A 27,321-nucleotide genomic window follows, 5' to 3' on the forward strand; every position below is an offset into this window, starting at 1 on the left:
TAACTGAAGTAACACTTTTAGCAGGATTTTTACTTGTAAAGGAGTATTTTATGTGCTGTGTTAGTATGACAATTAACTCTTGTCATCTAAGGTCTTTTTTTAAACAATCACACTTTCCCCTTTCGCTGTGATAAAAACATGCTTATATATATATATATATATATATATATTTATTTTTTATATATATATATATATATATATATATATATATATATATATATATATATATATATATATATATATATTATATATATATATTATATATAATGGTATATGTATTTCCTCTATTTTTCTATTGATAAGAATAATCTACAAAGATGTATTAGCAAGAACCTTTTTTATTTCAAGACAATTTACTTCCATATCCCCCTCAGTAGCAAGGTCTACTTTTTTTGAACTTAACTACCACTTTGCTCATATGTGTACTATATATCTGTACTCTGTCATTTTGCAAATTCCAGCTCATTAACAGGGTAGCTGCTGTAAATTCATTTTGTGAAACGTAGTTTTCATTAATGAATTGGGCTTATTCACTCATATAAAAGAGTAAACAGCAAAAAAGTTATTTTGTTTAACTTTAATTGAGAAAATATTGTAGATAATACAATAAACAGCTGATCAGGGATGGTAGATTTGACATTTTGTAATTTCTAAGAATTGTTTTAACAACTATCCATGTTGCCACCCTGTCCTCACTGTGTTTTTTTGGCCACTAGCAGGCAGCGCACACATTTATTCATGTGCTTCCAGCCAAACTGAACATGCAGCAATCACACCGCCATTTGTGAGAAACAAATTGCGGAACGCTCGCCAAAATACAAAAACTATTGGCTGTAATGGCATTTCACACTTGCATGGCATCCACTCGAATTCAAGAGTTGATAAATTAACCGAGTCCAATCACTCAGCCTCTCCAGAGGTGACTGTGTGCGGGGCGTTCCAGACGAGGGCTAACGAAGGCACAGCTGCATGAGTCACAGCTAGAAATGAGGTCTTCGCTGACGTCCGGTGTATTTTGTGTCAGCGCGAACCTCCCTGCAGGAGAGAAAACGCACAGCAGAGAGAGAGGAGACGTCAGCAAGCGTCAGAAAAAACAGCTAATCAGATGTGGAATTCAATTAAAGCTCATATTTAATATATTACAGACGATATTATTCAGACGTTGGGTATTTCAGCTCATGGTATCCTACTAAATCCAATTATTGGCTTGAAAGAGGCTAAAATAAAGTCATGAACATACCGTCCCTGTCTTCTCCTTCTCTCCTTCTTCTCCAGGATCCAATCTCGTCCCTTCTTCAGTGATTTTCCTTTCATGTTTTTGAAGCGGCATCTTCACAAACACAAAGTGTAGCTGATAAGTGTACTTAAAATGCACCATTGAAACCAAACTCAGCATCTTATGCAGAATATCTGAGACATTCAATCACACTTAAACATTAGTATGTGAAAGGGAGGAAAATCTGCCTGACAGGGTTTTAAGTCAGGCAGGACAACAGCCCTTTTAGATTTCTGTTGGTCATTAGGCTTCATTAGGGCAGGTATGACTGAACCTGCACTTATAAACACCAAGACCTGCTTTTGATCCCAGCAGCAATAATATGAACTGAATCTTTTAATAGAAATCATGAACAAAATAGGAATTATCCTGCACAGAGTGGGTGATGTTAGTATCATTACCTTTGTCCTGAATACTGAACCTGGTTTGGGACAGTTCTGTCTGATGTTTCTGACCCCAATCCCTAAAATAAACAAAAAGAAACCACTGTTATCATAATGTGGAACAAAAAATAGAAATCCTCTCTACCCTCCACCAACTCCTGTGTTTCTTACTTTGGGAAGGACTCCTGCTACTCCAGCAAACAGACACAAGAAGAACCTGGAGGGAAACAGGAAGCGTGGCCATTAAAATCCAGCAAACACTTTAATGTGTAATCATTTATCACACAGCTAATGTGACCAACAGTTCAGTCAATATGAATGTCATCCTGCTCTAATTAGCCTTGTGTTCAGACTACACTGACACTAATTTCACAGATTATTAAGAAAGAATCAATTGCAGACGGCTGTGGCTGAACACACCAGAATTAAAAGCTGCTTCTGACAGGTACTGACTTTTTGGCCTTGCTGCTGTTGGGGTAATCCACCACCATGCCTCCACTGAAACCCGCCCTCATGGCCTGTGTCGTGATCAGCTCCAGCTTGAGAGAGGAAGGAGGTTTAACTGCAGGTGAGTAAAAGGAATCTGGAGAAATTTTCAGACTGCACATCCACTGATGCAATGCCAACACAAAAACAAAAAGGAGGTCATGTTTTTCACCTGTTCCGAATTCTCGGGATAAAGCTGAAAAACTGCACGTGCGCCTCTTGACTGAAAGAACAGAGAAGTGAATAAGGGTTTTTATCATGAAAAAAAGGTATCTGGGTGTTTGAATCTTTGTAGAAGGAATCCAAAAGAGAAGTAAGACCTCACCAGAGACGAGTACAGAGTACTAAAGAAGCTATGGAGTCTCTTTGGAGGGCTATGTGACCTTTTGTCTGCATTACAGAGCCACTGCAGGGCAGAGATACTGAGAGGGAAAAGAACATAATGTACATGAAAAACTGAATCAGAAATTAATAGAAAGTCCAGCAAAAATCCTTTATCGTGTAGCATAAGCACGCTTTGTTCTTCACCTGATGCAACCGTCAAAGGTCCCGGGCCGGAAAGGCATCCCATGACCCATGTCCCCCAATAAAAGGTCTCCTTCTACTTCTCTGTCCAGTGCAACATCTGTCTCAGGGAAGAGGTTTACATTTGATCAGTGTTTCAGAAATTAATCCACATATGCTTGTCACATAATTGCACACTTTAACAAATAAATACAATTTTAAAAAACATGACAGGTCTTGGATTTAATGTTTTAAACTGCAAAACCATCCATCTTAAAACAAGCTGCAATTTTTGTAAAAACAACAAACTATAGTAGTCTCCATGTCACATTGGATTGTAAATGAAACCCAGAAACAACCACCACAAAACATCATCTTGATGAAAGCACAAAAGCTTAAAATGCTCGGTAAACAAAGCTGTGCAACATCTAATAAGGTTTGTGAATGTTGATTTGCATCCCCGGGTGTTCGTAAAGTTAGAATTTAATATTCAAAACCAAGCAAGTGCCTGGAGCTTGATTTTATACATGCACAATAAATGTGTTTGACTCTAAAATTTTCTTCTTCTAACTGGTCAACGTCTAGATTTTGGGAGCAGCTGTGATTCTTCGGGAACTCATTCTAGTCCTAGCACAATATTTTAGGTAAAACTACCTATGTTTAACACATTAACGTCATTATCATTATTAGACATCAATACGACAATAAAGAAAAACAACACAATCATTCATCAAGTATCCCAAAAGCTACATCACTTAACTGTAATTTACTTTCAAAGACAAGTACAAGATGTTTAATCAACTGGACAAAGTTACACTAGTAAGGTAATCAAATCTTGATATTTGGTATATAAAATGCACAAACACGATTTTTTAGTCACGATTAGATCATAATCTGTATCATTCAGCTACAGCTTCTTGTTTAAATACAAGAGTATCAGACTAACCCAGCATTGCACTGCTGATGTCGACTCCAACCCAGTAGTGTCCTTCCTCTGACAGATAGTCTCCACTGAGACCAGAGCCACACCTAAAACAGAAAACAGTCAGTCACCGCAGAGTTTTATTTCATCACAAATACACATTACTGGATTATCACGGCTCTTACAACTGGTTAGAGAAAAACTTAATGAAAATAAAAAGAAATGTCTTATGTGCCACACTGGAGACATACAGAGGAAGTGATTCTCTGTTACAGCACTTAGAAAACTTCACAACACTTTTCATTGAGTTTCTCAGATGCATCCAACCCAAATCTGATTGTTTCTGCCACATTTCTGCAGCAATTACAAGATGTTCATAAACCACTGTAATTTATAAATCTCTTTTTTTAAATAACAAATAAAACATTCAGAAAAGCCAGAGTCTGACTAAGATGTAGACACAGTTAAGGATTTCTTCAGCAATGCAAAAATAATCACATCCTAACTTCTGCAATACTGAAGCAAACTGTAAGTTACAGTTAAAATAAATAGTGTATTATTTCTTATTCCAAGTATTGCTTTAAGTTAACAGCGTAAACATCATCAGCGTGACTCGTTCACCCGACATCTAGCAGGTAGCAGGGCTGTCCCTCCGGCAGGTTTAAAAGCTCCACAGCTCTCTCTGACATTTGAGTTTGGATCTCAATCATTCGTGAGCTATGAAGCAAAACAAACACAGCATTGATTTAGTCATCGTTTAATTTGTGATCTCTGTTAATGTTAAGATATTTTTACAAAAGCAAACTTAACTCTCTATTAATATAAAGAATCAGCCAACAAGTTACTGACAGTTGAGTAAACAATCCTGTTTTGTTGAATGAAATAGGCTGAACAAATAAGGTTAGTTTATACACCACAACCAAAGGCCATTGTCTTCCATATTGCAAATTTAGCTAATGAAGTGACATGTATGAATTAGTGACTTCCTGACTAACTTTGCCATTTTTTGTTTTATGTTCCACCAACAACAGTTTCATAAGACTTTAAGTTTTTCAGCAGCGCATGTCAAAGTAAAGGCAACCTGCTTAAAGTGTACTGAGGAAACTGCAACGGTGTTTCATTAATCTAATTCTGTCAAGTGAGAAGATTCTGTTTGTGCCATTCTGATCCACTCAAATTAATAAAACAAGCTTAAGCTGCACCAGACCAGATATTCAGCATCACACTGTTGTTATCAATCACTGCACCTAAATGAATCATGATTAAAAGATTGATTGCTCTACAAAATGTCCAGAAAGTGTGAAACATGTCCAAAACAATATCACAGATTCTGTAGTAATCCAAAATATTCCATTTACACTAATATAAAACAGCAGATCCTCAGATTTTTATGTAGAACTTTTCAAAACAAGGGTGTGACAGACAAAGCAAATTCAGGATACCAAGAGGCAACATCAACATAACAACAGAGATAAAGTTAAAACATAAAGACAACAGATGCAGAAATACGATATGCAATGTGTCAGTTTCAGCAAATGCAAATAAGACCACAAAAGAAATAAGACCTTGATAAGCAATAGAGAGATATCACATAAAAACAAGCCTGTAGAAACAGGCTTTAGGAAGTGATTTTGCGAAGCTTTATTCTAAAGTTGAGAGGTCCTGACTGTAAAAGGAGTCACATTTAAATCTAAATCTCAATTCTGGAACAAAGTGCCTCCTTCAAGGATGTCAGGCTGCGACCTGGCTCTTATGGGGTCCAAAATTCTGCTATGTAGCTTGGGGGACCCAAGACCCTGATTAAATCTGCAGTAAAATCTTAAAATCAATTCAAAAACAAACAGCCAGCCAGCACAAAGCGAAACCAAGACTTGGGGAATATGATTTTGCCTTCTAAAACCACTAATAACCTTATGTAACTTAATAGTTGAAGCTCTACACTTATATACATTTACCAAGAAAGCAAGCAAACAAAAAGCAGACTATGTAAAATAAATGCATGCAGAAAACACACACTAAACAAACGATGAACAGCAGGTACAATGCGATGTGCATAAAACTGAAGTTTAGCACAGAATAAAAACATTAAAGGACAGGATAAAAACATCCAATTTGTTAGGGCAGAGTTGTCTATTATCATAAACAATGCTCAACAGGGAGATACACAGTAGACAACAGAACATCCAGACTCACTTCTGAGAATATTTCTTAGCCTCTTCTTCATTGTAGAACTGCAAAGATGAGAGCAGATCACATTCACAGATAAATAACACTTCAACACAGTAGTGCTGGCTCAGCTGGAGCTCCAGTTTCTGTCACTTACATATTAATTACACCCAAATACAAGGAACAAACTGGACGAATGGAAACCCAGCGTTAAAAACAATACTTGACTACTTAACCAGCTGCTCAGTAAATCACAATTCAACTCGCCTCTTCAGAAATTCTAAGCTTTCAGTAGCGGAGACCTCGACAAATTGAAAATACTGTAGAAGCTAACAGCCAGATTCTAGCAGCTAAAAACACAAATAACCGTGAAACTGACCACATCTGGAGGAGCTGAGTGTTCGGGTCGTCGACAGCTGGAGGCCATGTTTGCCCCGAACGTGCGTCGATATCTAAACAATGAATTATTTCAGGCAAATAAACAAGCTAAATGTTGCGGCAGCAAGCGAACCACACGTGAAACGCAGTGACGTCATCCACAAGCGACGCATGCAGCGGCTTCTTCGTCGAGTTTAATGAAGGTAGTCTGACGTGGAGGGGCGTCACCTACTGAGCACCCAGAGAATAAAAAAATGTTTTAGCTAATAAAAAAAACGTATAGTGAAACATTTTCGATAATTATATGAATGTAATATTTTTCAGATGGCTTAGATGACATCAAAGAATCACACACTAACCAAAGAGCGAGACAACATGATCACAAAGAGACACAAAATGGCCACAAAAGACATTTAATGTCCACAGAGACACAAAATGACTACAAAGAATTACAATTAGAATGGCTTTATTGTCATCATACATGGCATGGCGAAAATATAAATAGCTTCCGCTGGACGGTGCACAACAACAAGCAATAAGAAATAAAATATCAACATTAAATAATAAAATCAAATGTACATATATAACAAAACCATATTAAAAATGACAACATCTGCAAAGGAGGCCAGATATGTACAATATGGGAGGTAAATGAAATGGAATAAGAACCAGTGAAATAGGATAAAGTCAGGAAATTGCACAAAAGCAGCAAAAAGTGACATTGTGCATTCAGGTAGACAGGTGTTTGGAGTTCAGGAGTCTGATGGACCATGGGTAGAAACTGTCCCCAAGCCTGTTTGTCCTGCAGTTTGAGGATCTCAGTCTCTTCCCTGACGGCAGCAGGATGAACAGCTTCTGGCCAGGGCGTGTGCTGTCTGTCCAGATCTTTTTCCCTCTGCTGATGCAGTGGGAGGTTGCGATGTTCAAAGAAACACAAATTGACCACAAAAAGACAAAAAAGAAGCAAAGTGGCACAAAAATAATGCAAAAAGATGCAATCCAACTACAGATATGCTTAAAAGTGCCACAGAGAGACACAAAACGACTGCAACAAGGCACAACTTAACTAAAAGTAGACACAAGATGATCACAGTGACCAAAAATCTACAGAGACAATGAAAAACTGCAAGACACACAAATGATAAAATGATACAAAACAACAGCAGAAAGACACAAAATAACTACAGAGATGCAAAAGACACAAAGATGCACAGAATTTTTTTTTTAAAAGAAATCTTTATGTAAGGAAACAATGCAGTACAGTGCAACACAACACAATGTAAAGACAATCGCCAGGGGGCTACAAAAATTCAGGGGCAGCACCTCAGAACATTACACTACACAAGTATATTAACCCTCCTGTCATCCTGCGGGTCAAATTGACCCATTTTAAAGTTTGAAAATGTGAGGGAAAAAAATATGTTTCCACAGTGAAACTTCTGACGTCCACATTTTCAACATCTTTGGGAAATTTCTGGTGGAAAAAAAATGTTTCTTAAGAACATTCACAAAAAAATCAACCAAAATCCAGCGAATTTTGCTGGATTTTGGTTGATTTTTAATAATGGTTGATGTTAATAATGTAAAATTGTTTTTTTGGCAGATGGATTGTCAGTGAAGCCAAACAATATATGTTCAAAGCATAAAGAAAAATCTGATTCAATACAAGTAGAAATCAATTTGCAAATATCTTCCCACAATTCGGTGGAGAAGGGGCAAGACCAAAATAAATGAAATACATCTTCAGGGTGTCCTTCACAGAAAGAGCAAATTATATCCATTCTTATATAATTACTTTTCCTCGATAAAGTTTCGTGTCGCTCTTAATGTTCTGCATTTGATTGGTCAGTCGTGTTGCCTCCGCCTTGTAAACATCGACTCTGATTGGCTCCTGGGTTTGTGACGAGCCGGATGCCGCCGCTCAGTTTTCCGGGTTGCTCACCGGCCTGTCCTCGCTAAAATGGCGGAGGTCGGTCAGCGGCTGGGCGGCGGCGCTTACCGGCTGTCCGCTCTCAGAACCGGCCACAGTCGACCGAGGAGCCCCGGAGGAAGTCCCGGAAGTCTTCTGATAAGCTGCGGCTCTGGTGGCAGCCGGGCTGAAGAGGAATCAGTCCGAGATCAAAGAGGAGTGTCAAAGAGCAAAACAACAAGACGAAGATCACAGAAACTTTCCAGAGCGACGAATTTTGAAAATCAGCCTGGAAATGTGACTTTGCTCTGTGCCACCTCTTTGGAGCTGAGTACACCAAGTTTAATCTGGTTGGTTGAAAGCAGAGAGAACCGACCAGCCCATAAAACAGCCTTGTTCCGATCTGCAGGGCTCCTCCAGGAGAAGCTGCTGCCTGGTAGGATGACACCCTGGACCAGAGGGGCTGTCTCCATCCACCCTGATGCCTTCAGGTCCCCTCAGCAGCTGCGAGCTTTCTGCACTGTCCTCTTCGTTCTGTCAGAGCAGGGATCACTGTGGCCTGGATGCGGGTGGAGACGTCTGAAACCTCACCCTGATACCCTGAAAGCTTCAGCATCATCTAGAAGCTACAGCTGGAGCTCAGAAGATGCTCCTCTGCTGCACAGAAGCAGGACGGCCTATTACGACATCCTCAGCGTGTCCCCCACCGCCACACAGTCCCAGATCAAGACGGCCTACTACAAGCAGTCCTTCATCTACCACCCTGACAAGAACCCGGGCAGCGAGGAGGCCACCCAGCGGTTCTCTGAGATCAGCGAGGCGTACACGGTCCTGGGCAACATCAGCCTGAGGAGGAAGTACGACCGGGGCATCCTGAGCCAGTCTGACGTCCAACGTGCAGGGAGGCCGTCTTCTAGAGAGACCACAGGCAGATCCACAGGTTCCCCACATCAGCAGCAGCAGCAGAGAGCCAGGAGGTTCTCCCAACCCGGAGGGAAACCCATATTTGATTTTGACGCCTTTTATCGGGCTCACTACGGGGAGCAGCTGCAGAGAGAGAGGGACATGAGGGCCCGCAAGCAGCGCATGGAGGAGCAGCAGAAGGTGAACGTGAGCAGGTGGAGGGAGGGGAAGATGATGGAGCTGGCTTTGACAGTGGCGGTGGGCATGGCAGGGCTGCTTCTCGCCAGTCTCGCCAGGCCCTGAAATAGAAACAGCAGCCAGACGCGCCACCTCTCATGTTGTGATTCTCAGGGAGGGTGAGGGAGAGGGTGAGGGAGGGGTGAGGGAGGGGTGAGGGTGCTACCTCAGACTGTTTTGCAAGTGTTGCACAGTTTCTGACAGTTGAAGGTGATTATTTTTAGTGTTGCTTGTGTACACACACCAGCGGCTAGCTGTACAAGCAGCAGTCTGTCTTCTCATTCATAAAATGCATCCACTCACATGCTGAATGTATTAGGTTCCTAATTTTGAAAGTCTGTCTTAAAATAATCATCAGGTACCCATTTGAACACTAAAACAGTTATTATCTCTCCTCCTGTTTTTACTAGACAAAGATCCGTTCTTGATGTGTTTTCAATGTAAGTGATGGGGAAAAGAATACACAGTCCTCCCCTTTCCTTCTTTTATGCATTGAACAGTTAACCTGAAGGTAATATATGAGCCTTCAGCAGGTTATTTTTATAAGATATCCTCCCCACTATGTGATCCACAGTCCACTATTTTTGGTAATATCTTTGTGCTGCAGCTCAACATAGAACCACTATCCAAGTAAACAAAAAGGCTGAATCTGACCTGCATTGAAATCATATCAAGATCTTTTAAAGTCCTTGTCCGGTCATTGCTTTAACCCCCAAAAGCTCATCTGTGTGTATCAGAGTTACACATGTAGACTTTTTCCCCCCTATGAGACTGTCATTGGCACACTGCAGTTTCAAAGTAGCAGAACTCAGCCGTGGCGTTGACTGTTTATTTCACCTATGACACCTTATGGACATGTTAACAAGGTAAAAACTTGATTTATGGCCAGTAAGAATAGTACTAATAGGTATGCAAAGAAAAAGCAGCTCTATGGCATATCTGGACAAGACAGATTTGCAAAATTGCGTATTAATCCTGTAAGAAAGCAACTGAATTTTCCTAATTTCTTCATGTCATTGGAAGTATTTATTCCTGTAATACTTCAAGCACAGGGTTTTCCTGTCCCACAATACAGTAAAGCCACTGATTCTGCTTTACCTTATCTGGAAAAAATCAGTGCCTTTCTTGTTAGTTTTGATCATTTGATAACAAAAATGTCTGTTATACTTGAATAAATTAAACACCTATTGACAATATTGATTAGAATTTTGTTTCACCCTCAATTCTTCTGATTTTGCTGCTGGCGGTTTTTCTTCAACACTGGCTGAAACCTCTTTGGCAGGTGCTAAAAATTCCTGTATACAGGACGAATCGTGAAGCATGTAGGCCTTTACAGGATCTCTGAAGCAGCCAGTTTATGGGTGATGAGAAGATATTTCATACTGAATGGCTTTCTCACGTTTCATTTGATTCATCTGTGCTGGTTTGCTGTTTCTACCAGCCATCACAACAGTTGTTCAGTCAGTTGTGATGCTCTGTGAACCTTAATTTACTTCTGTTTCTAAAGCCAATCAACTTTTGGCAACTTAAATGGATCTCTCTTCATCCAAATACTGCAGAGAGATGGAAAAATTCAACTTTTAATGCTGATCAAAGCACAATTCATCCACCTTACGCTATACACTGACTCTGTAATGTACAAAACTGACTATAATATAAATTAATTTATACACATTTTGACATCATCCTCCAGATGTTAAGTGTATATATGTGTATGTACTGTACATACAGGATGCTGCATTGTGATTGATATGTTATTGGAAATTTAAAAATATTTATTTTGTGTAAAGGAGACTGTATTTAAGAAACTACAATAAAACTGTTTGATTAATTTGTTTAGTTTAATCAGTTATTAGAGTGAGTTCTTAGTTGTAAGTATCCAGTTTTTTTTTTTTTTCTTTTAAGATCTGACCTCTAGAGGGCATCTGAAAACATGAAACTGATGTGTGGGTTCCAGCTGGAGGCCTGAGGGGCTCAGTGTGTTTTAACTGAGTGGGAGGATATGAATGCCTGCTATGGAGGTCTCAGCTTGCTGCTGTTGTTGACGGTATGGCAGATTACAGCTTCTCTTAACCTTCTGAACTCCAAGCAGTTCCTGGGTGTTCCTGTCCTGTTTTCACTCACTGTGGGCTCATTTTTCACTGCAATATAAAATCCTGCACCTCTATGGAAACAGCACAAGCATGGCTAGAAGTAAAGAACTCAAAGATCTTTTCAGTGCAGTGTAATACAGTTATAAGACCATAAATAATAATAAAAACAGCATTTTTCCAAGTACCAACAGGTATTGCCAATAGTGGGGAAAAATAGATTCAGCATACTATAGATATTTTATTACTCAGTTCAGCCAAGTCCCTGAATTTTTGTCACATAACTGTTTTTTTGTGTTCGTTTTACATATTTGGTTATAGCAAAAGATGTTATTTTTGGCAACTTTTTTAAACCAAACACATAGAATAAAGTGATTTTGTCCAAATATTCAGATTTTTAAATTTAATTTTAGTTAAGACAGAACAGCTCACTACACTTGATGAGTTCAAGGACCATCGGAAAGCTGCAATTCTGATGATGCTTTCCGTTTTTAGTTTCTGTCTGATAAATTATGTAGTTGTGGGGCTTTCTTTTAAAGATAACACCTTTCAAAGCCAAAGTCCTGTGGCTGGTGGGTTTTGGTGTGCTTCAGAGGTTAAGATGTTGCATATTAGAGACATAAACCTAGAGGATTAATAGGATCGTGTTTTCAGTTTTTAAACTGGCTGATGCGGTTTTAACTATGATCTTTAAATCTAGATCACGTACTGCTCTGTAAATGTATGGGATAAGTCTGAATGTCTTCAAAGCGTGTTCTTAGGGGAATAATTATGAAACAAGGGCAGATGGTTTTGTTTAGTGTAAGCTGAAACAGATGAGAAACCACATCACATCAGGTTTCACACTTCTCTGATAAAGGCGAGACAATTCTATCTGTACAGAGCTCCTAAAACTTTTGACTTTTGTGGACCCCCTGGTTGTGACATTTATGTGCAAATATCTACAGAAAATGTGCAACAGTTTGTTCACATTTTATTCACAGAAATATAAAGTAGTATGTCAAGTACATCACTTTGTACAAAATTGCACAGACTCTTCAAAACTCAGTCAGACAACAGAAAATTCAGCTTTAAAGTGTTAAGAAAATAAAAGGGAGACATGAGTAATCTGTGATATGTGAGATGGGTTTCTTGCAAGAGACAGTTTTCACTGTGGATGTTTCATCAAGAAGAATCAATCAGTTGTACATAAATAAGACTCACTGGGAAAAAAATGTAATTTACAGGCTGAGGAATAAATATGTCTCAAAAATAGGATTCAAATTGGCACATGAACTGCTCTGTCCGCTCCTGGACTCAAATCACCTCTGAAGCTAAATGGCCATGCTTGAAAAGACCGGCGGTGACTCTTGATATGTTTATTCCAACTGAACAAAAGTGTTGCATGCGCTTCAGATATTACATGTAGCTGCTTGTTTGCCTGTTTGCAATATTTTTAAATGCTTCTGCCTTCATGTTGTGAGGCGTCTAAGATACTTAAGAACAAAAATTGCTGGAAAGTGCATTTATTCCCTGCCCTGCTGCAAGATGATAAGAAGACTGATGACAGTGAATGCACCATTAGCAACTGTATAATTTAGCCTAAAGCACTAGAACAAGGATAGTCTGGCTCTGAAACAAGCATCTTTATGGCTCACTAGTTAGTTAACACACCCAGTCTTGTCTAAACTGTCCTCAGCTGAGGGACATCAGGACAGAAGTGATTGTGTTTGATAACTCCGACACAGACGAGAATAAACAGCTTCTTAGGGCCACTGGCAGCAAACCTTCATGCCAATGCCGGGAATACTGGTGTCATCTTTGACTCAGCACTGAAATTTGACAGACTCCTTGGTTAAAGGGTGCTACGTTCAACTGAGGACCTTTGCCAAATTGAAATCCATCTGAAGTCTGTGGCCACTGCATTAATCTCCTCAAGGCTGGATTACTGTAACTCACTGTAGCTCAGTATCGACTGGTCCTCACTGTTTCATCTGCAGCTGCTGCAAGACTCCTTAGTGGGACCAAAAACAATGGAAAGTCTGGTACTGACATCCCTGTTCGATACAGAACTGATTTTCTTCCACTGGTTTATTAAAGCCATGCATGTTGGCATCTAAGTACGTGCATTTAGAACTTCTCTGCCCCTATATTACATCAAAGCCTCTAAGATCCTCAGAACAGCTGATTTTAACAGTTCCATGTTTGTAGTTGGTGTGTTAAAGTAGATCTTTGAAGTAGCAGCTCCAAAGCTTTAGAACAGTTCTCCTCTCTCAATCAAATGTTTCTCCTCCATTGACATTTTCAAGAAAACGCTCAACACATGAATGTTGTCCGTGGCTTTTGGATGCTCTTCGTGGTCCTACTAATTTAGTATTTTACATTTATTTTATTTTAGAATTTGATCTTCGAAGTTGTCTGTCTCATAGTATCTCAGATTGTTTTAAAATGTGCTATACACATAAACTTGATTGGACTTTGATCTATTTAATCCAGTCAAAAACCTGAATTTTAAACATGTTTTAAACATGTTTTCAGCTAGTCTCCTGCTGTTGCATGGCAACTGGTTCCAACCAAGAAACAACAGTCTGCAATTCCAAATTAAAGTGATACTTTTGGATTTTTTTTACTGTTTTGGCAGAACCAGACTCGCTGTTTCTCCGTTTCTAGTCTTTGTGCTAAGTTAAGTTAGCTGCCTGCTGCTTCACACATTACAGACATGAGAGATATGCTGAGCTGCAAACTCTTAGGAGGGAAGCCAATCAGCATGTTTCCCACAATGTTGTATTTTTCCTTTTTTAGGATGTTTAACAGATATTTAGGCATAAAGACATGCAGTAAAACATATTTTGTGGATGGAAAATTACATTGTCGTTAAAAATATAAACACCTTCAGCACTGTGTCCACATAAAGTAAAGCAGCAATGTCACCTCATTCCATCCAAGCATGGCCATCTAGTACCCTTTATTTTACTAACTGTACCGTTCCACCCACAAGTTCACCTGCAGGCTGCTCAAACAGTACACAATACTGCCAGCATTCAAAAACAAAAACATGTCCCAAGTCCCTCCGATAAATGCTGGATTTGGTATAATAATATCTTCAAGGCATTATTTTAAAGTGATCTATATTAACAGCATCTCTAATCTACAGTTTATCCATATGATGAGTTTGAATACAGAACCATCACCAGATGGAGGGACCCCGAAAACCATGTTTTAGAAACACTACTGTAGCACACCGATCATTGAAAAATATCTGGACTCTAATACACCACCACACACTCATAGAAATAACCCAGTAGGACATCAAAATAGGAGCCACCCTGTCCCGTTCATACAGACTGAACCTGGATAGTTTTTTCTTCCATTTCAACAGTTTTAAACTGATTTATAACACAACATATGACCACCTGTGTGTGTGTGTGTGTGTGTGTGTGTGTGTGTGTGTGTGTGTGTGTGTGTGTGTGTGTGTGTGTGTGTGTGTGTGTGTGTGTGTTGCAGTCATCAATAAAACTATGAGAAGAGAACCATTTGAGTGTGCGGAGATATGCATGTTCAAAATGTTTTAAGCAGAAACTGACAGCAAATTAATCTCCTGCATTTCATTTCTGGGTTGTTGTGATGATGTGAGATGACAGCGTCATCCTCCTTGTTGCTATGGACAACAGTCCGTTCAAGTCCATGGTAATTGTCAGGCACTAAGACCCTTAGGCTGTACATGTTTAAGAAAAACATCTCCGAGCTAACACTAACACACCCATGATTGCTGCACTGATGTTAGTGCAGAGCAAAGACCCAGAGCAGGACTTTGTAGGGGAAAAACCCACAGGGACAGTGAGGATATCCGGGACAGACTCAAAGCAGCTTTACAAACATTAACGGGAGGCTCTCGGGAGCTCGGAGGAGCTCAGAAGGGAGGGACTGTTTTGTTCAGGGTCATTTCAACCTCTCAGTCGTCCAGCAGGGTGGTGACACAGGCTCTGCTCCCAGGGAACTGTGGGTAAGGATGAATGGGAAGTGGTCAAAAGAGGTGAATCAAAGCCACATGACTCCACTGGATCACTTCCTCGTGCTTCCTCCTCCTACACTCATGTTCAATGCTGCATTCTCTACATTTTATCCTCTCACTTTCTACTTGTAGCCACGTGCATCGCTGTTTACGCACATGTTTGACAACTGAGTCTGTAACAAAACCGTGGAGGCTGAGGGATTTATCAGCATGGACATGCCACTCATCTCACCGCTGTTCTCAAATCTGAGGAACAGGAAATAAAAACAAACAAAGTGATGGGTGACCCAGTGATCTGGACCATTTTCACCATCAGCAGAGCGCCACATGTCACCTCCAACTTTCTGAATCTCATCCAGTCAGCAGATATATGACTGAACCCTGCCTGATGTGGTTTAGTAGAAAGAGTACTGGTTCTCCACAGCTCTGGCCCTGCGAGTCCCATCAGCATCGTGGTAGTCCTCAGATGCACCACTAGAGGCCTCCAGAAGGCGTTCAGAGCTGTTGCTCCGGCTCTGTAACCCTCCTCCCACCCCCCCTCCGGTACCTGGGTCACTGCGGGAGAGGGAGGGCAGGGCGGTGGGTGAGGAGGAGGTGCTTGAGGAAAGTGGGGCATCAGAGGGAGGCCCTGCAGGCGTTGTGATTCCAGGAGGGTGAAGCGCTGGCGGAGCCGAGTCTGTCCGGCAGCCGGCATCCCTGGATGGAGTGAGGACTGGAGGTGCAGCCACATCTGCAGCAGATTGTGGGAAGGAGAAAGACATCCTTTTAATAGAAGACACATTAATAATAGAGATTAATCGGTGCTGCTGATAGTTGTTTGTTGGTTTACGCTGGAGGGTTGCAAGTAAAAGGCTCCTTCACAGAGCAGCATGTAAACACAGACCGTGTGGGCCTCCTTTATTATCCTTTCTCTCGGTGGGCAATAACACCGACAACACTGGTGCCAAAGACTTGCCTGAGCAGTGTATCAATAAAGCCTTTTACACCCTGAATCAAACCCTCACTCTATGTGCATGTGAGTGAGTGCATGAATGTGTGTAGGTCCAGCGTTCAGGGAAACAGAGGGCCTCTTTGTGACCACTGGGGTGGGTTGAAGCTGGAGTCTCGGCCTGCATGCAAAACTCCTGCGGTACAATCGCCCCCTCACTCTCCTGCACAGGAGGGCATTTATCCCATGCCAGGAGAGTGGAGGGCAGCAGCAGTGTTAGTGTGGATGGGGCTGTGGGGGAAAGGGTGGGGGTCAGCGAGTTTTAAGCTCTGCTTCCTCCATCTCTGAGGTCGAATCTCTACGACTCATCAACACATTTAACTTTGAGTTTCTAACTTGCCAACAGTTATCCTCTGGATTCAGGGATTCAAGGAGTGACTGTTAAACTGAGACTCCTCTCTCTTAAGTCAAAAGCTTGGACAAACTCCAAATTCTTTAAGTTTAACCTCTGAACCCCAATACCTGCCAGTAGGTTTGAAAGGCATGAAATCTTTTTTTAAACAATCACCAAAATTACTCTATTCATTAGAGCTGGAAACTGTGAAAACAGAAAGTATTAGATTTCTACCTTTCCGACGGTCCTTGAACAAATCGTGTGTGATGCACCGGTCCGTTGGAAATCTTAACCAAACCTGAGCCTAAAATTGCGATATTTCATCTATATCATTTTATTCTAGATTTGTCATTTAAAAATTCACCAAAAAGAAACAGTTTGTCCCAACCAGGATCTGTAAAAAAAAATTAAATAAAAATATACGTTTCCCATCACAACCTTCAAGACATCAGTGACTAAGTTGCCATAACAGTCATGTGATAAAAATTTAAGCTGAACTGCAGACTATGTTTGCACAAAGCAGACAGGAGACAAGTCCAAAACAAATAAAAAAAGTAAGTAGTAAATTAAAACACATCACATAGCCATGGTTGTACTGTTTCCATTGAGGTGCAGGACTTTAAACTGAAAAATGAGCCCACAGCGAGTAGAAATGTGACAGCAGCCAAAATCACCTGCCTGGTTTTCAGAGAAGTTAAACAACTAAAAAAGACACAGCTGAGGAAATTACTAAATCATACATCCATTTGCTATATCCACTTTATCATGTGGAGGGTCAGGAGATGCTAGTCCATCACTAACACAAAGACACAAACAACAAACATGCTCACACTCAATTCTACAGCCAATTTAGAATCACCAGTTCACCTAACATGCGTGTCTTTGGACTGTGGTAGGAGGCTGGCAGAGACAGGAAGGACATGCAAGTTTAATTGTTAATTGAACACTGTTCCACTATGTTGCCTCATCCCAAGATCATTGTAAATGTAAAATCTTACTGTAACAGAAGCACGAAGATAGACCAGTTAAATCAGCAGCTGCATGTGACGTGTGAGCAGCTGCAGGCCGTTTTGTGCAGTACCTGTGGTGGAGCTTCGCTGCACCTGTACATAGGAGCGTAGTGTGATGTCGGCCGAGCCTCCAGATTCAAGGGGGATCGGATGGGCGTGGAAGTGTCTCAGCATGTCCGATACGGTGTGAAACCACAAGTGGTGGACGTGGCACTGGCCGCTCTCATTGACTGACAACCGCAAATGCTGGGAGGGAGAAAGAAGGAGAAATAACATGAGGTGGAGAAAGGTTTGTAACACACAGACGTGATGGAGACAGCAGGCAAATGAGAAAGAAAATGAGACATGGAAAGGAAAAACACAGAAAGACAGAATTGCCATGTGAGACACAGAGAACATCTGAAACAAACAGACCAAGACAGAGGCCAGGACATTATCTCAGAGGCGTCTTGCTGTGGAAAGAGAATGACAGAATGCCAAGAGGACACCAGAGGAAGAGGCGGCAGCTGACACTTCCTCAACACTGTGGGCTGGCAGGATGTGATGTGCGGGAATCATGTTACATCAGGGAACACAAAACGTTGACATTACTGCAGCTTTTTCAGGGCATGAACAACTTAGTCTGCAAAGACTGCAGCCCCAAATGTCAGGAGAACAAGTATGAGTTCTTTAAAAGTTAATTCATTGTTTAAACTGAATCAGTGACAACTTTGAGAATCTATTAACTCTCTGAACACCAAAACCTGCTGACATGTTTGAAAGGCCTGTTATCTTTAAAAAAAATAAATTGCCAAAATGACACCATTTATCAGAGCCAGGAACTGTAAAAAAAAAAAAAAAAAAAAAAAGACAGAATTTGCATATTTTTAACTTTCAAATGTTCCTGAACTTCTCAAATAAATATTATGGTTGAAGCAATTTTATATTTCACATACCTTTGAATTCAGTACATTTGTTTGTTTTGAACTTCACAAAAACAAGCAAACAGAAATAATTTACAGAGTTTCAGATCACATCACATAATATAATGCTGCTTCTCAGCTCACCTTGGCTTTGCCCTGGAAGTTGAAGGTGAGGACGTACTCGCCCGGACGCGTCTCGCTTTGACGAATCACAAAGAGTCCGTGACTCCTGGCTCCGCCTGCAAGCACCAGCTGAGCCGCCCGCACACGAGACAACGTACCGTGGAACCATGGGTAACCCACCAAACTGGCATCTCCATCTGAGTCTTTTGCTCCTTCACCACCACCTGAACAGTGTCACACAAATGCTTTATTTTTCTCCATCTGTAGTTGTTGTCTGTTGTTTTTCTATGTTCATGAATCCTCACCTACTTGGGTTTTCCAGAGGTGGAAAAGCAAATGCATGTGTTACTACCTGCAGAGGAGCTGGAGCCCTGGGCTTCTGGGGACTGGAGGAAGCGCTCTAAAGGCATGTGGGACGGGTGCTGGGTGAAAGGAGGTTCCCTGCATCGGACTGAGGGGGCGCTGTAATGCTCTGCTGCTGTAGGACATGACCTCTCTGGAGCACGATACACTCCTAAACATGTTTTTATAAATGGACGCATTCATCAGGATCAAAACATGTAAATATTATGTAACGTGGCACAAGAGTAGAGTGGAGTCTTTGCTCACCCTCAGAAAGCAGCTCACAGCTGCAGGAGGCCACCATGGAGCAGTCTTTGGAGGCCTGACCATGAGGACATGACGCCAGCTCGATGTCATCGCCACTGTCACTGTACACAAGCAGGCAGGTCAGGAGAACCGCAAGAACGTATACACATGCATACACACGTGCAAACAAACATCCCCCAGCCCCAACACACAGCTCTACACACGGCCACATCTTGCAAACACAAATAATCTCTCTGTTTATGTCCTGAGCTGCTCCGAGAACCGTCCACTACTCCAGGAAACTGAGGAGGAATGTCGGCGGTGTAAAGCTTGCCCATGTTTGTGCTCAAGCAGCCTGTCAAAAACTTCACTAATTGGATGATTAATGACTGTGTGTGTTTCCCCTCCTTCCCTCTCCTTCCCATCTCCTCGCTCCATCCCTCAGTCCTCTCTTCTCTCCATCTTCAGTCAACAGCAAATATTTATCTGGTGGTTTACCCAGGGTCTATGCAGTCCTGGATGTCAGCAACCCACGAGTTTTTCTGCAGGGAGTCGATGGTTTCCAGGATGTATTCTCCCCCGTTTTCCACCTGTGGAAGCAGCCAAACAGTGGAGTCACACACTGAGCTCTGTTCAGTGGGTCACATCAGGGTAGAGCAGGGAAAATCAATGTTAACTCAGCGAACACACGGACTACCTCATTTTCCCACAACCTGTTTTCAAACTCTGTTTTCCATGTAGAGTTTTTGTGGAGTTTTTTCCTGCCCCACATTTCAACTAATGCAGGTGCAGTTATGGAAAGGTAATGCAGATCCTACCTTGAGAACAAAGGTGTTGTCCTTGTCAGGCATCTCCAACGGCATGGTGGTCCTCACCTCCACGATGGCTGACAGAGGGATGCTCACTTTGGGCTTTGAGGACTACAACCAAACACATAAACATTCATGTTAAAATGCCCAAATTAACCATTACCACATATATTTAATAACACATTAGAGGCTTTTCGGACATAAGATCAGGATTCCATCTATTTTTAATCACATATATGGACTCAGGTTGCAGTGTTAGCAGGCTAAGCTGTTTTTCAGCTCCTCCTGGGGGGATCCAAGGTGTTCCCAAGTGAGATGAGGTATGTAATACCCCCAGTTAGTTAGGATAAAAAAAAACAAAACTATTGATCCAAAACGACAAGGATTGGATTCAAGCCCAACGTGCAGAGAACAATGGATTAGCTTTCCATCGCTTTAACCATTCTGGGTGTCCTCCAGGGTCTCCTCCCAGTTGGATATTCCCAGAAAATTTCCAAAAGGCACAAAGGAGGCATCCTAAGCCAATGTCCAAACCACATCAGCTGTCTATTTTGACAGGAAGTTACTCTACTCCAGATGTCCAAGCTCCACATCGTATCTCTAAGCCCGATCCAGCCACCCAATGGAAGAAACCCATTTCTATCTACAATCTCATCCTTTCAGTCACTACCCAGAGCTCATGACCATAGATGAAGGTTGGAACATAGATCTACAACTGCTAAAGTACCACAGGTCAGGATTCACAGCTGCAAGTTGTTGCACTTGGTTTAGGTGGTAGGTCAGTCAGGAGGTAAACTTCTCTTTTTAGTTCTTGAAGATGTTTCACGTCTCCCCTGGGAGCTCAGAACAGAATACGCCTCTTGGATGGGAAGTCAAAAGTCTTTAATAATCAAAAAGAGAAGTCCAGTTGCATTTTCTGTGAAACTCTTACTATAGTCATGACCAGGATGACTAAGAATCTACACAAACACATGTCAATCAGGAGTCTCACACGGTCCTCAGATGAAGGGGTCACAAGATTGTTACCAGTGTTGGGAAATAAAACTAACCAAATATAGCATATTTAGTAGTTCTTCTGCAGTACAGTATGTTTTATTTATCACTAATATGTGTTTTATCTTACTGTCTAGTAAGAAAGGAAAGAGTATCATCAAAAGGCCTGTAAAAACTAATTAAATAGTCTAAAAAGGGAACCTGTGTGCTTGACAATTGTGAATTACAGCCAAAAAAAGTTGGGAATGCCTGGTTTGGTATTAGACAATAAACATGACTGTGTTCCCTTAAGCTTGCAGATCAGAGTGGATTTCATTTAATTTTGTTACATGTTTTATAATCATTCTGCTCTAGAAGACAAATAATGCATCACTCCCTGTGTGGCAGTACAATTTTCTGCCAGTGTGCTATCACCAAAAACCAGAATAAGCAATTATGAATGGTCCAGGGTTAAATTACATCCTGCATTACATCCTGTAGGAGGCAACTGCAACACTTTTAAAAGTAGCAACTATATATTTTTCTAAAACAACCCAACATAAAGCTTGAAATTAGTGGTACAGGTTTAAATAGAACCACTTTACCCACCATCTTTAGTGTGAAACGCACAAACCCTCCAAGTTCTCCGTCATACATGATAATTTAGGGGCAGCATGCAGTCAAAATTATTGGTGCAGCCTGAGCAGCGACGCACTACGCCCCCAGATTAAATAACTCATTGAAATAAAATGAGGCCAGCATAAAAAGAGTAGGGAAGAGTTTACAAAAAGACTGCAAGATCTGCAAAAATATCACCACAGCTCAGTTTTTACGCAGTCTCCTATTTCTCGCTGCATCTCAGCGATTATTCCTGCTGACTGACTAACAAACACGAAGCAGGAAGAGTTTACAAGAAGGTGGACACAGAAAACAGGCTGGCCTCAGTTTGCCCTCTGCAGAGACTCGGATCCAGACGATAATCTTAACAGATCCAGCGAGTGTGTTTGAGGCACTGAGCTGTGTGTTTGTGTGCATCTATGTCTGTGAATGTCAGCAGAGGCAGAGCGAGAAGGAGGCTGACTGATAGTCTGGCAGAAGCTTATCAGCTGATCTGTCTGGAGTAACACTGTTCTCATCTTAATCCGCCTGTGCAGCTGGGTGCCGTCCACGCCCACAAGTCCTTTCTTTGGATCGGATGTCAAAAACCGCTTCCCGTATCAAACCATTTGACCATTTCCTGTACCTCTCTGCTCAGGACCACATGAGGTTAGTCTGTGTGTGCGTTGTGTGTTCAAAAGCATAGTTGATGGAACCAGTAGTGTGTTCTCTTCTCTGATCATGAAGTCTTGAGAAAAATCAACTGGAAATAGTGTGAACTGTGGGCAAATATATACATATATCTTCACATATTAACTTTTCTGTCTGTTGGGAGGTCAAGTCTTCATTTCTGACAGTATCTAAACATGCAGATCATTTTGTTTTTATTTGTGTATGTTTATTTTGAGTGTTGGCAGAGTGAATTTCTTACTTAATAGTTGCCTTTTGAGCAGCAACGTTAAAGTCACCTAATGAATATAAGTCCAATATTAACTTTCCTTTTTGCTCTGTTGTTGGTCTCTGCCATCAGTTGAGAAAATTGTCTGGTTGTGTAGCTGCTAAACGCTCCACTGTGTCAAGTAAGAGTTGCTGGCTGCATCTGGAAATGATGCCAATGAAAGCAGCTGAACAACAGTGAATTAGGGGAACCTAAAAGAGTTCAGAGAAGCTGTGATGCTCTGAAAAGCAGAGGATAACCTTGAGATTTAGTAAGGGATAATTATCTCCACATTACACATATTGTTTATTCCTGATGTTAGTTTAATAATGCTGATTAGTGTAATGATTTCTTATTCCTTCAACATGAGGTGGAAATCTCCAGTGTGCATATCTCAAAACCTCAGAAACAAAACGGAAACGATCAGCATGGTTAGACACCAACAAACGGAAGTGAAAAAATACGTACTTTGCAATTTGGATGAATCTACTCTTTAACCTTTAGGCCCCATAAAGTCTGCCTAAAGTCTGACAACAGAAAGAACTGTCAGATTTTCAACTTTCCAACAGTCCTTGAAGTACTCCTCTGTGATGTGCCATTCCATCTGGAAACCAAATCTAACTTTAAAATCATGATATTTCATCAAAACTATTTGATTCTATACGTCTTAGTTAAAAAAATTGCATTGCAGTAAAGAAATAGCACACAGTGAGTAAAACTGACAGGACCAACATAGTGAGCTTTTGTTGGATTGATTTGGAGGCACGGAGAAATTTCTCTCTGAACTACTATAATGACAGGACTTTAAAAAGACAATCTGTATAAATGAACAAAATTTCCAAATTGCTTTGAGAAGTCATCATTGTGTTGTTACTGTGTTTATGTGTAGCTGTGTTTCTGTATTTGTTAAGGAAAGGGCCGGATCTGGTGGCAAATGTTATCCCACTAGCTCATGGCAGGAGAATGCAGATCTCCAAGCTGATACAAGCTGAAATGTGACTTACAAAAGTGACCTGGAACAGAAAAAGGTAGCATTCACTCAGACGATATTTGAAAAAATTTTTTTAAAAATTCTTACCATCACATTTTTACTTAAAGCCTCTGATGTGTTACAGCTTTTACTCTCATTGTTGCACATCTTCACATATTCATCTTTCTATCCATTAGGTGTTGAAGTCTTCATCTCTAAGAGTATTTAACAATGCAGATTGTTTTCTTGTTATTTGGAGAGTTGCGCTAGTAAATTTGTTACTAAACAGTTGCTTTTTGAGCAGCAACAGTAACTTGGAATTAATTTGAAGTAATGTTTAGAGTCGCCTAATGAATAAGTCCAACATTAAAGCTTCTCTTTGCTCTGTTTTTAGTCTCCACCTCCTCTTGAGAAATCATCTGGCTCTCTAGCTGCTAAATCAGTTGCTGGCTACATCTGGAAATTACGCTGATGAAAGCAATAGGCTGAATGTCAACAGTAAACTAGGGGGACATAAAAGAGCTTAAAGAAGCTGTGACAGAATGAACTGCAAAAGTGGCATGAAACAGAAAAATGTCGCATTTCCTCAGACAACATTTGAAAACAAAATCCTCTTACAATCAAATTAGGATTTTTCCTTATCGCTGATGCTACATGAGGACAACAAACAGCCTGGGATGTGTTACAACTGCTACTCTAGCTGCTACTTTGGGCAGTCAGTGTGAACTGCTGCTGTGTCATAATGCAGGCAGTTATCATGCTGCAGTCTCTGCCACACAGACTGATGGTCCTGACAGGGACGGAGCCAGGAGCCGGTAGGAGTGACACTTTATGAGTCACTTTATCTTTCCGACACTGTTGACTCTGCACTGTTATGATTTGTAAGATGTGAATAGGATGGCAGAGATAAAACAACCTGGAGAGTGTCTGCAGAGCAGCCTGTCGAGATGCGTGTGTTTAATTAATGTGTCATCAAGGCTGTAACCTATTGGCAAGTCTCTCCTCATCTCAGCCTCATCTGGTAATAATTTTCCCACATGTGGACGTTAATAGAACATTACGGATGAAACTGCTGAAGCATGATGATTAAGGTTTATTTTATATGTTCCTCTTGTGGTTCAAGTGACTCACAAACCTATTTTGGTTCCTATTTTCAGTTTGTCCCCGAAGCCGGTTTGCCAGAGACGAGGAAGCAATCAATATTTATTTTTTGCACACAGAAGGGAAACTTAGTGACGGTGTCGCCTTAAAGGAATCAATGCAACAGCTTCCTCTCTCTCTCTCTCTCTGGTTTGTTCCACCAGCTCTGTCTCTCCCTCCCAGGCCTGCCTCCCACCTGTCCTCACCCCTCTCCTCCCCCACTCTGCAGCCTTACCCCCACATTCCCACCAGCCATGATCAAAGGACAGTGGCAGATTTACACACACACTCAGCTGCACAGCCTCATGGCCTACTTAAGGTCAGGGGCAATGATCTGGAAATCCCATACAGACAAAAGTGAAGGGTGCATGTGTGCACGTGAGTGTGTGGTCTGACCTGTGACTGAGCGTCAGGAGGGCCGCATTATCAGGCCAAATTTAAACACGGGATTCACAAAGAGCAGCAGCTATTGATTGTTTTCATTATTGATTAATCTTTTCTTGATTTTTGCCTACTGTCCAACAAGGATTGGGGATTGAGAAATATGCCAACACTGCTGTGATAAGAATGTCTTGTGGTCCAAAACAAGACGCTGACCTCAAACCCAAAATAAGGCTGTGAGAGAAACTGAATTTCCAGCAATTTTTTTTCTAAGAATAAAATTATAGATGTGAACAATTAGTTATATGTTTTTGTTAGATGAGGATGATACCATGAAATACATTAAGCTGCTGATCTCCAAAACATGCAAGCAGCTTTAAAAATCCCCATACTAGATTATTTTTAGAGCTAGGGGACAGTAAAAACAGGAAGAACTGTCTGTTTTTCAACTGTCAGGTGGCTCTTGAACTACTCATCTGTGACACGCTGGTCTACTGGGAATATTATGCAAAAGCTTAAAATTGTGATATTTCATCAAAAACACTTTATTCTACACGGCTAATTTCAAAATTAGGATTCTGTAAAAAAAAAAATTTAAATTCTGCTTTTCTTGGCACAATCCTCAACATATTAGTGACTCTGACAAACAGTCACATGACAAAAATTGAGGGACTTTTTGGCTGAACTGTAGCCCGTGTTTATACAGAGAAGAGTATAGAAACAAACACTAATGGTAACACCTGTGGGCACTTGGAAAAATGCTGTACAAGTTGACTCCAGATTTTTTGATAAAATAAACAATCAGAGAAATTCAACGCCATTTTTTTCTTTTTTTGATTTCCGGCATAATTTTGCTATGCTGCACTAAATAATTTTGTGAGTTCTCTGCTACTACTAGTCATGGTTGTGCCGTTTTCACAGATGTGCAGGACTTTATATTGCAGTGAAAATGACCCTACAGGACTTTTTGACAAGATGAGGAGAACTTTTAGCTGAAATACCGAAGAACACTTTTTCCCGGGAGCAAAATAGTTTCAGTTGAATAATCTATACAACCGTAAAATATACTTAAGTTATAATAATGCAGGATAAAATTAAAAGCAAATGCAAAGCTGCTTGTTGCTTCTCAAATTTGAAGATGTGAGGACTTTTCATTGTCAATGAATTATCACTTCAATAGAAAAAACAATTAATTGATCCATTATCATCACAATCCATGATTACTCTTTTGCTCGACTCCCCACTATGTTGTGTGTTACCTTGGGTGGTACGTAGAATTCCAGCAGGAACCTTTCCCCTCCTTCATCCCTCTTCGTCTTCCTCAGCAGCAGACGACATTTCTGCCACTGAGCGGCCCCCATACAGTTCGTGTCGTCGGCCACCATGTACCTCAGCGCTCCCTCCCTCTGGATCTCCAGCAGCTCGGCCTTGTGGCCCTGGGACCCCCTGGGAAGCCGGAGCTTTTGGGACCACTTCTCTCCCCCTGCTACCTCCCCTCCCCCGCCTCCTCCTCCCCCGTTGGCCTTCCTGGCCCCAGAGGGAGCGTCAGGTTCAGGGGAGGCCCGCCTGTGCCACATCTCCTTCACCCCGTCCACCACACACAGGCTCATGTTCCTCAGAGAGAAGCCCTTCTTGAAGCGAGCCTTCGGGTGGCTGACCGACACGTCCTCGGAGCTGCGGGACTGTCCCAGAGCCGACACCTTGTGGGTCGTCTGGGGGCCTCGGGAGGCCGTGGTGCCACTGCCTCCCCCATCTATCCCTCCCCCTCCGCTGTCCATGCTGTCCAGGGATTCGCTTGAAGCCCCGGCGTCCTTGCGTCTCTGGTAGAGGTCGTGACCGTAGGACAGTGGGCAACCCTGGATTCCCAGGAATGGAACGATGCTGTACTTGGGCGCCGCGTTGGAGCCGTCCTCCCCCGGTGAGGACGCCTGGTTCTCCCGGGCCTGGGTCAGCGCTGCAGAGAAGCACTCCAGGAAGTGGTGGGCAAAGTGCTGTGAGAAGCTGGCATCGGCGCCGGGCGAGTCATAGCACGGGTTCTCCGACAGAAAGCGCTGGAACTTGTCGGCGAAGTCGGCAGCAGAGGCTCGAGCATGGAGCTCACAGAACTCTCGCCAGTCAGGCAGTGGGCACGAGGAGGAGAGCTCCGGGCTACCAGGCACCACCGCTCCGTTCATCACTGGGCCATGCCAACCCACCGAGGAGAGGCTGAGGAGGAGAAGAGGAGCAGAGTGTTAGTGTGGAAGCTACAACAGCATGTATTTGTGGAACTCCTGGCTTTGGATCACACATACAACAGTCGTGGAACAGCTTGCCTGTGTGATGGTG

At 41.6% G+C, this 27,321-nt stretch overlaps 3 protein-coding genes across 3 annotated transcripts in view; 1 reads left to right on the plus strand and 2 right to left on the minus strand.

Moving 5' to 3' along the window:
* Positions 1–320: 320 nt before the first annotated feature.
* On the minus strand, positions 321–6,294 carry bud23 (BUD23 rRNA methyltransferase and ribosome maturation factor). The gene is made up of 12 exons (XM_023281434.3): positions 6,117–6,294; positions 5,765–5,802; positions 4,193–4,288; positions 3,596–3,678; positions 2,674–2,770; positions 2,471–2,567; positions 2,318–2,368; positions 2,113–2,198; positions 1,831–1,876; positions 1,678–1,739; positions 1,241–1,330; positions 321–1,035 (listed from the first exon to the last, which is right to left on the minus strand). Exons 1-12 carry the CDS (start codon positions 6,162–6,164, stop codon positions 981–983), a joined length of 849 nt encoding a protein of 282 aa, XP_023137202.1. The 5' UTR covers positions 6,165–6,294; the 3' UTR covers positions 321–980.
* Positions 6,295–8,040: 1,746 nt separating this feature from the next.
* Positions 8,041–10,995, plus strand: dnajc30b (DnaJ (Hsp40) homolog, subfamily C, member 30b). Its single transcript, XM_023281436.3, has one exon. It carries the CDS (start codon positions 8,076–8,078, stop codon positions 9,228–9,230), a length of 1,155 nt encoding a protein of 384 aa, XP_023137204.2. The 5' UTR covers positions 8,041–8,075; the 3' UTR covers positions 9,231–10,995.
* A 1,215-nt stretch (positions 10,996–12,210) lies between these two features.
* Positions 12,211–27,321, minus strand: part of LOC111575972 (SH2B adapter protein 2) — a 29,104-nt gene continuing 13,993 nt past the window's right edge. The window contains exons 2-9 of the mRNA XM_023281435.3: positions 26,256–27,201; positions 20,009–20,110; positions 19,689–19,780; positions 19,212–19,312; positions 18,955–19,116; positions 18,624–18,826; positions 17,649–17,823; positions 12,211–15,975 (exon numbers count right to left, since the gene is read on the minus strand). Of these exons, the coding sequence (XP_023137203.1) occupies positions 15,641–15,975; positions 17,649–17,823; positions 18,624–18,826; positions 18,955–19,116; positions 19,212–19,312; positions 19,689–19,780; positions 20,009–20,110; positions 26,256–27,170 (2,085 nt within the window). The 5' untranslated portion in view covers positions 27,171–27,201 and the 3' untranslated portion in view covers positions 12,211–15,640. The remainder of the gene's footprint in view (positions 15,976–17,648; positions 17,824–18,623; positions 18,827–18,954; positions 19,117–19,211; positions 19,313–19,688; positions 19,781–20,008; positions 20,111–26,255; positions 27,202–27,321) is intronic.

This window comes from Amphiprion ocellaris, chromosome 7 (genome assembly GCF_022539595.1).
Source record: "Amphiprion ocellaris isolate individual 3 ecotype Okinawa chromosome 7, ASM2253959v1, whole genome shotgun sequence".
Classification (NCBI taxonomy): domain Eukaryota; kingdom Metazoa; phylum Chordata; class Actinopteri; family Pomacentridae; genus Amphiprion; species Amphiprion ocellaris.